Here is an 8,305-nt window from a genome sequence, read left to right as displayed (position 1 = left end):
AAACATTGCGAGTCAGGGTGAGAACCAATAATTCTTTTATTATTTTTTTAAAATTTCATCTTGTTAATTCTTTTATTATTTTTTAAAAATTTCATCTTGTCAAAAGTATATTTTTTTTAATACTACTGACTCTGTTATAATGTAGTATCTCAATCTACTGAAGCCCAACCAAGCTCAAATGAAACAAAAAAAAAAAAAAAAAATCCCAAATGTTTTCTCCGTGCAAATCTTAAATAAATGCCCAGCAGGAAACCCGTCGCCATTGCGGCGGCCCTTTCCTCCCTCCACCCTCGTATCGGCTAACTTAGGCAACCGTTTCTATATTGTCTTTTTCTGCCGTTTACCATAATTGCTCAAAATATACACTTTCCATAACAGATAACAAAGCATTAAATCAGTTTAAAATTCCATCTTTCATCCCCCGTGATTGACGATGGAGAACTCACAGGCCACCATGGCCTTTTCCGTTCTGAAAACCCTATTAACCTCCCTGTTTTTCTACGCCGACAAGCCCTTGATACTATTTGCAGACAAGTGTAAGTATCTCCAATTCATTCGTTGCATACTCGTCTCCGCTTTTCTCTTCTTCCTCCGCCTTTTGCCCTCCCTTTTACCCTCTCCATCGTTTGAAAGCTACAAATTCTGTTTGAATTCGAAAAGAGGGGAAGCTCTTTGTACTGTTGCGGATGGGGGAGGAGGCGAGCCTGGTATTGCTAGAGCTCTGACGCAAGTTTTGTCGATTGTGACTGATATTCCGGTGAGTTCCCGGAAGTATGAAGTGGTGAGATCGCTGGCCGAGAGGCTGATAGACGACAATCTTTTAGATGGGAACGAAGCGCTACGGGAAGTTAATTGCACGGCGTTGGTGGCGGCGTTTTGCCGGACGCTCAAGCGGCTTGAATCCGCCGTGGTTGACCACGGCGGGAGTCGCCAATTGGACGCCGTAACTGCGACTCCAGACGGCGGCGGCGGCGGCGTTATCGAAGATTACTACCGGGGGCTTTGCCGTGTTGTTAGAGCGGCTAAATTTTACGGGGATGTCGTGCGGCGGCGCCTGAGCGCGAGGGATGAGCTGAGCCGATCGGAGGTCTCGGCTGAGAAGCTGGCGGCGGAGCTACTGTGGCTGGCTCAGAAAATGACTGCTTGCGGCTGTGCGGAGGAGGCTCTTCGTAGGTGGTCTTCTGCTCAACATTTGGCTTGGCTTTCTCTCTCGGCTGACCCGCGGCTTCAAGGCGCGTTGGTCAAAGTCTCAGGTAATTCTCCGCGTTCAGCTGTGGAATATTCTCTAGGTAGATACTAGATAGAATACTGTAATTCTGTAAACTTCGCATAAAAATCTTTGTAAAAAAAATAGAAAACAAATTAATGGGATTTATATTTTTGGGAGCATGTTTAATATTTGATAGAAAATTTTTTATTTATAATGACTCAACTCCATCTTTATTATCTAGGATTTGTATTAAATAAGAATTACTCTTGGTGAGAACTAATCTCATCCGTTTATTTAAAATAATCCATGGCTGAAAATTAAAAAAAAAAAAATAATGGCATTTGCATTTGAAAAATAATTGACAGTAAATTTGGGTAAATGTTTCAAAATGCACAATCAATTATCCACAAATGCACAATTAGACATTACAAGATGCACAATTGTAATTACAGTCTCAAGTCTTAGGTTTGTGTTTCTCTCTCTATATATAAATGATTGTATCTAGTATTATCGGTGCATACCACCTAATATATTAGAAATTTTATGTTATTTATTTATTTATTTTAACTAGAGTACTCTGTGTACTTTTTTGCCTAAGTATTTCCAAATAATATGTATCTCTTCTTGCTTATATTGTAGCATTCTTATTGGATCAAGCAAGAGAGTTGTGGAAAGAGGCAGATGAAGAAAACATGAAATATGAACTAAGAGAAACAAACATGAATATGCTGGTGTCATGGTTGCCACTGCTGTGCCGCGCAAGCAATGGCACAGACACTCCGGTTTTGAGCATCAACAAGAGAGCGGAGCTAGAGAGAACGTTGGAGCTGATGATAAACACGTTGGATGAAGAAGAGCAAGAAAAAGTGCTGTCCCTTTGGCTCCAGCACTTCACTTATTGCCCATCATCCGACTGGCCAAACCTCCATGATTCTTACACTCGTTGGTGCACTGCTTCTCGCAGCTCCCTCTTGCTCCTCAACTGAACACCAGTACTGGTACTATACGTCTAGCTCATCGCATTGGATTCTTGGTTCAAATTGATGCTTTAGTTAACTCCATGTGAAAGACCTTATGCCTACATTTTACTGCCTGAGTTCCTATGGAGTCTTAATCTTTGAAGATGACAGTTGAAGCTCCTGTGAATACCAAAGCTCCATTACACCCAAATAGGCATAAAATGATTGAGATTTCATAGTGAACAACCTCATGGAAGACTAGTACTACCCGAGCTTCATTTCTACTCGTTTGGATTCTCTCACCCTGTTCTTCACCGATTAGGTTGCACAGGGACGTAAGCAATCAACCATATGTCAATTCAGTCTTGCTCTATAGTTTTCACGAAACATTTAATCAGGTGACCTATTGTTGTAGTGCCCGTCAATTACTTGCAAAATAATGTAAAATTACAGGATATTCTCATTCATATATATTACTTCTTAGCTAAAGTTTCAGTTTCTTTCGAAGACTAGTTTAATGATATCAAAATCATGAAAATGTGTATGTACTGTGCCACTAATACATAGTGCTGTTCCTCCATTAGTATTTAGTCCCTTTGTATTCAATGTTGAAGTCTTTTTTCCCTCTCTCTGGTCAACGAAAAATCTCTAGACATTGGATTAGCATTTTGAGTTGATAGTGGATCACAAGAAATAGTTGATAGAAAAATAACATTACACTGGACATTGTATGCCATAAGCAGTTAATGTTATCACAATGTATGCTGCAGCTGGGGAAAGTTAGTCTAAGTTTCAATAATTTGGCTCAGACTTTCTTGGATAAACCATGTAAGGTCTAAGTTTACTTTCTTGGATAAATCATGTAAGGTCTAAGTTTACTTTCTTGGATAAACCATGTGAGGTCTAAGTTTACTTTCTTGTATAAACCATGTGAGGTCTAAGTTTCAATAATTTGGCTCAGACTTTCTTGGATGAACCATGTAAGGTCTAAGTTTACTTTCTTGGATAAACCATGTGAGGATCCGTGAGCGAATGTAGGAATTATTTGAAATTTGAATGAATGAGGAGTCAAGGAACAATAACAGGCTGTTTTATGGCTATGATGATTCCAAAGAAAAACAGTGAGGCATATATAGTCTGAGAAAAGTTCTTGGGTTTGATCCATTCATATTGTGCAGTCTTAATGGAGGAACTGTTTTTTTTTTTTTAAATGATTTGACAAACTGAGAACCTTGAAGGAGGTAGAGCCAGGAAATTAGTGGAGAACCAGATTCAGTGTCAGTTCATTTCAATCTTTGAGTTGATGGATTTAACTGTTATGACAAATGAACATTCTGTATTTATCAAATCCTATAAAATGTTCTTTAAAGTTGCACTGCTAAACTTATTGCTCATCATCTGTCATGTTGGAGTATTGGTTCAAATTTGATGCTTTAGTCTTCTGTAAAGTTCTTGTAGTTGAAAAATGGTGCTTGGAAGAATGTGAGAACTTCTGGAGTTTATTGTACTTGGTCACCATACATAATAGAAGCTAGTATTACAAGATAACACAATGGAAATTAACTTATTTCCAGAAAATCAGTGATGCAGGGATGCCTATATTTTGACCATCTGAGTTCCTACAGATTCATAATCTTGGAGTGGATGTTGAACCGCTCTGAAGAGGACAGCTGAGGCACCTGCAGAAACCCGACCCTCATTACCATGAATAGCCTCTGCAAAGCATAAATGATCGAGGTTACTAGTATTACCTGAATTGCAGCTCTACCATCCTGGAATATCCCCCTCTGCGCTTCATCAATCAGCTTGCGCAGCGACATAAGTAATCGACCATATGTCATCTTAGGCTCTTGCTTTAATGTTTCAATGAAGCTAAAAGTCAGGGCACCCATTGTAGTGCCTGTGAAAGCCTGCAAAATTGTGTGGATGAATATATCATATATGCCTCTCTTCTGCAATAGTCTCAGTTTTTTTGCAAGGCATCAAAACCATGACACAAGTATTGTTCAAGTGAATGTATCCTTGAGCATATAATATATAAAATATAAATGTGTTATGTGTAGCCTCATTGGTTAGATTAGACTTTTAGTTGTGATGGAACAGATCCTTGTACTAACCGTTGTATCTGCAGAGTTCTGATGATCATCACAGGCACTAATGCATATTGCTGTTCCTCCGCTGGTACCTTTGTAGGCGCTATAAGGATTGCGATGATCTTCCCACTTAGCAGAGCCATCCCTGCTTCAAGTTAGTGAAATCCATCACAATCTACCAGTGGATTATATACTGAGTATTTTATTCATTGTTTCTGATTAATGAGATTATAACTAACCTGTTCATTCTGCACATGAATGGCAGATCCAGGAAGGTTCCACTGAAGCAGGTATCCATGAGAGCGTGAAGCGTGACTCCACGAGGTAATGGCCTTACGATTTTTTCATTGATCTCATCGTCTAGTATCCTCCCCTCTGTCTCATAGTCCATAGGGCACAGTGATTCATCAAACCCATCCATCTCATCGCCATCACGGTCAAGCACTTGTGAGGCGTGCCCGGAATAGTAGAAAAACAACGAGTCTCCTGGCTGGCAACCTCGCACCAGCCAGTTTAAGGATTCTCTGATGTTGGCCTTGGTTGGTTTCCTGTAAGGGTCTCTCTCATCCTCTGCAACATGTTCATTTGTTCATTTTTACCATGTTGAGCATATAATATGTAAATTATAAACGTGCAGTTTTACTATTAGCTTAAACTTTTAGTTGAGACAGAACACATCTGAATAAAGCATGTACCTGTGAGGATTAGTATGGATGAACTTGGAAATCCCAGATTCTCAACCAGAAGATTTCGGATCCATTTCACATTGTTAATGCTGCCTTTAAGGCTCTTCTTGTGGCCTCGATAGGTCACCCCACAGAGAAGAGCTCGTCTCCTGTTATTCTGCACTCGAGGTGGGGCTGGTGCATAGTAAGATTCCACCGGATAAACGTTGTTGGCTGCAGGCATTGGATTGGTGTAGCCATACGCGGTGGGTAAACCGCCATTGCCTGCAGGCATTGGATTGGTGTAGCCATACGCGGTGGGTAAACTGCCATAGCTAGGGGCGTTTCGTTGGAGCTGAATGAGAGTGTGGCAGCCTGGACACATTATGGTTTGTGCCTGAACAGGGACTTCCAGCAATAGTCCACACCACCTGCACCTCTCTCTCATTGTTGCCATGTGAAGCTCTTGCAGAAAGTTTTGTTGAATGAAGGGAGATGATGAAACAATGGCAAGCTTTTTGTGGTTATGGTGATTTCAATGAAGAAAGGTGGTGTATATATAGTGTGGGATATTCTATGTTTTATGATGAAATCGGAATAATTGCCTAACATGAGATGATTTCACAATTTCAGAACCTCTGGAGTGGTAGAGCCCATGAAGTTGGTGGAGAACCAGGTTCGATTTTCACGTAAATCAAAGATCATGTCACGTACGGATTTAACTTGTTGACAGATAAACATTCTTTCTGGAGAATCAGGTTCGATTTTCACGTAAATCAAAGATCATGTCATGTCAACATTTGTCATAAGCATTTTGAATCGACAGATTTAACTTGTTGACAGATAAACATTTCTTTCTTCCCAAAAGGTTATTCCCAATCCAAGGACCCCGCCCCGACCCAACAAAGCTTCTAGGAGGATGTAAATTATGGTAACTCAGATGAATATAGAGGCTAGACCTTTGCTCACTGCGCACAAGGAAACAGATAAACAATTCTTGAAAAGATAGATACCATGGTGTTGTTAAAAGAGTACAGCTACACACCCAAAAAAAAAAGCCAATTTGTTTGGCTGCATAAATTCTCCATTGGCGTGGAACTCCAGCAATGATATGCATATCATCAGAACAATATGGAGTGTTATTCTCACATCTTCTTTCTATAACTTTTCTTCTTCTTTTTTTGATAGAAACAGTTACTACTTGAGAATCTATACTTGGTAAATTCTGCTCCTATATAATAGCCTGAAAACTACATAGGAGAAGTAAATCGCATTAAGAAGACCTGGTGCGAAGGGGTCGACTTGTGACCTTTAAGTACCAAAGTCATGTTTCATCCACTCGATTGTCCATTTCTCACATCATTCATTCCAAATAACTTTTTAATACATAGGAATGGAATCGCATTTTAGCTACAGCAAACCAAGTTGGGGTCTGTTTGTGTCATACATTTCATAGAAGTACAATTTTTTCTAAATACACAGTATAATGTTTCAAACAAGAAAGATGATGAGGATACAATGTACAGTAGTTGTTAATCTAAAACTGTTTTTACTGGGTTATGGGGATAGAATTTAATACATGATAGCATCTCTGAAGGCCATATATCATCCAAATTCACGTTTCTGTTGCAGAGAGTGTAAAGACCTAAAGGCTCAGCTTCTGGTTGATGTTAAAATCTTCAGAAGATGATAATGCAGGCTCCTGAACGTTGCAATACAAGATGAATGAAATGGAAAACTGGAGAAACGAAGTAAATGCGGGGAAGAGGAGGATAACTAGTACCTGCTCCATCTTGGGTTGGAAAACTTTCAGCACACGGTTTCTGGTTCTGTTCACTGCTTCAATTGCCTCGTGCATATAATCGAGCAAGCCAGCATATGTTATGCTTGGTTTTTCCTTTATTGCCTTGATCAATGTGTAGGTCATTGCCCCTGTGGTGTCTTTTCCAGAAGTAAAAGCCTGCTCAGATTTGATTTTTTTTTTAAAAAAAAAAGAGAAATAGTACAGAACTGAGGCGATTTGCATTGAACATTTGGCCAAAGATGTAAGAACATGATGGAGAAGTATTATGTACATTGGTATCTGCAGCAAGTTCATAGTCCTGACAAGCACTCAAACAGATTGCCATCCCACCATTAGTGCTCTTGCAAGCACCAGATGGAGGTTTGTTATCGGTCCACTTCTTCCTGTTTCAGCAAACACAATATAAGGTTTTTTTTCTGTAGTTTCTTTCTCAGAATTCTTGATCTGCAGATTCATAGGTTTAGGGCGAGAAATCAATAGCATATGCTTACTCTTTGCGTTTGTACAGGCGTGGCAAGTCAAGAACAGTCCCGCTGTGACATGCATCCACAATAGCATGAAGTTTGATTCCTGGAGCTAGTGGCTTAACAATGATGTCATTAATGGCATTATCGAGAATCATGCCTTCAGTCCTGAAGTCAAGAGGACAGATGGTTTCATCAAATCCATCGAGCTCGTCCCCAGCAAAATTGGGTTGTCTAAAGCCATGTCCAGAGAAGTAGAAGATCAAGGAGTCTCCAGGCTGCAGGTTTTTCATCAGCCATTTGAGAGCTTCTATGATGTTCTTCCTGGTTGGAGGTATATATGGCTTTTCTTCTGCAATTCGAGAATCTTAGCGACTAACCAAGCGAATTTAACATTAGATTTGAACTGTAATGACAGAAATTTGGCATTAATACCTGCAAGAACCAGAATGGAGGATTGTTGAAAGCTGAAATGCTGAAGGAGTAATTCCTGCATGCTCTTCACATCCTGCAGACTTCCCCTCACCTTGAACCTGTTATTCTTGTAAGTCACTCCACAGAGAAGGGCTCGTTTCCCACTTCGGGGTGGCTGTAAGCCCGCCACTGACTGGTTAAGACTAGAGCTTGGAGAAGGGGATTGAGAGTTACCCCATGAAAACCTGTTAAACACCTGCAGAAATCTCCTCCTACCAAAACTGGCGGAGCTTCCCTGTTCTTGGACAGCCATCTCTCGTTGTCCATCCCCGAGGGAAATGACAGTGTTGCATTTTCTGCAGCGGATTACTCGACTCTGTGGTGGCACTGCCAGTTCTTGCCCACAGAAGTTGCATGTCAGAGCCGCCATGTTGCACTGCTGTTGATCTTTCTTTGCTTGTTATATAAACTGGGCAGCTGCAGAAATCATAATCATCCAGACAAACACAAAGAAATCACAATCTGTCGTGTGGAAATGCTTTCCACTTGTGCAAAAGTTACGTTCAGATTTGTAGTTCCTTTGATTGATTCTGTTTCTCTTTAGCAGCTTTTCTAACTCATTGAACAATCTTCTTTGCATAGTGTTGTCAAATAACAAAGATGCTCGGTGGTCTTTTTTTTTTTTTTTTTTTGCGG

At 40.2% G+C, this 8,305-nt stretch overlaps 2 protein-coding genes and 1 long non-coding RNA gene across 5 annotated transcripts; 2 read left to right on the top strand and 1 right to left on the bottom strand.

Annotated features, from left to right (window-relative positions):
- Positions 1 to 249: 249 nt before the first annotated feature.
- On the top strand, positions 250 to 2,752 carry LOC116029058. Its single transcript, XM_031270940.1, has 2 exons — positions 250 to 1,253; positions 1,850 to 2,752. The coding sequence occupies exons 1-2, from the start codon at positions 434 to 436 to the stop codon at positions 2,194 to 2,196; spliced, it is 1,167 nt and encodes a 388-aa protein (XP_031126800.1). The 5' UTR covers positions 250 to 433; the 3' UTR covers positions 2,197 to 2,752.
- Positions 2,753 to 3,641: 889 nt separating this feature from the next.
- LOC116030099 (metacaspase-3-like) lies at positions 3,642 to 5,462 on the bottom strand. Its single transcript, XM_031272225.1, has 5 exons — positions 4,958 to 5,462; positions 4,502 to 4,832; positions 4,287 to 4,407; positions 3,921 to 4,079; positions 3,642 to 3,848 (listed from the first exon to the last, which is right to left on the bottom strand). The coding sequence occupies exons 1-5, from the start codon at positions 5,382 to 5,384 to the stop codon at positions 3,789 to 3,791; spliced, it is 1,098 nt and encodes a 365-aa protein (XP_031128085.1). The 5' UTR covers positions 5,385 to 5,462; the 3' UTR covers positions 3,642 to 3,788.
- On the top strand, positions 5,361 to 8,290 carry LOC116030100. Of its 3 annotated transcripts, none has more exons than XR_004100378.1 (5): positions 5,361 to 5,475; positions 5,561 to 5,685; positions 5,796 to 7,091; positions 7,240 to 7,529; positions 7,614 to 8,290. It is a non-coding gene; the product is annotated as an uncharacterized LOC116030100 (long non-coding RNA). The 3 variants fall into 3 exon arrangements; XR_004100376.1 differs by having other exon boundaries at positions 5,771 to 7,091; XR_004100377.1 differs by having other exon boundaries at positions 5,771 to 7,138.
- The last annotated feature ends 15 nt before the right edge of the window (positions 8,291 to 8,305 follow it).

This window comes from Ipomoea triloba, chromosome 9, assembly GCF_003576645.1.
Source record: "Ipomoea triloba cultivar NCNSP0323 chromosome 9, ASM357664v1".
NCBI classification, from domain to species: Eukaryota; Viridiplantae; Streptophyta; class Magnoliopsida; order Solanales; family Convolvulaceae; genus Ipomoea; species Ipomoea triloba.
The sequence above is the reverse complement of the archived record's forward strand: the minus strand, read 5'-3'. Positions and strand labels throughout refer to the sequence as shown.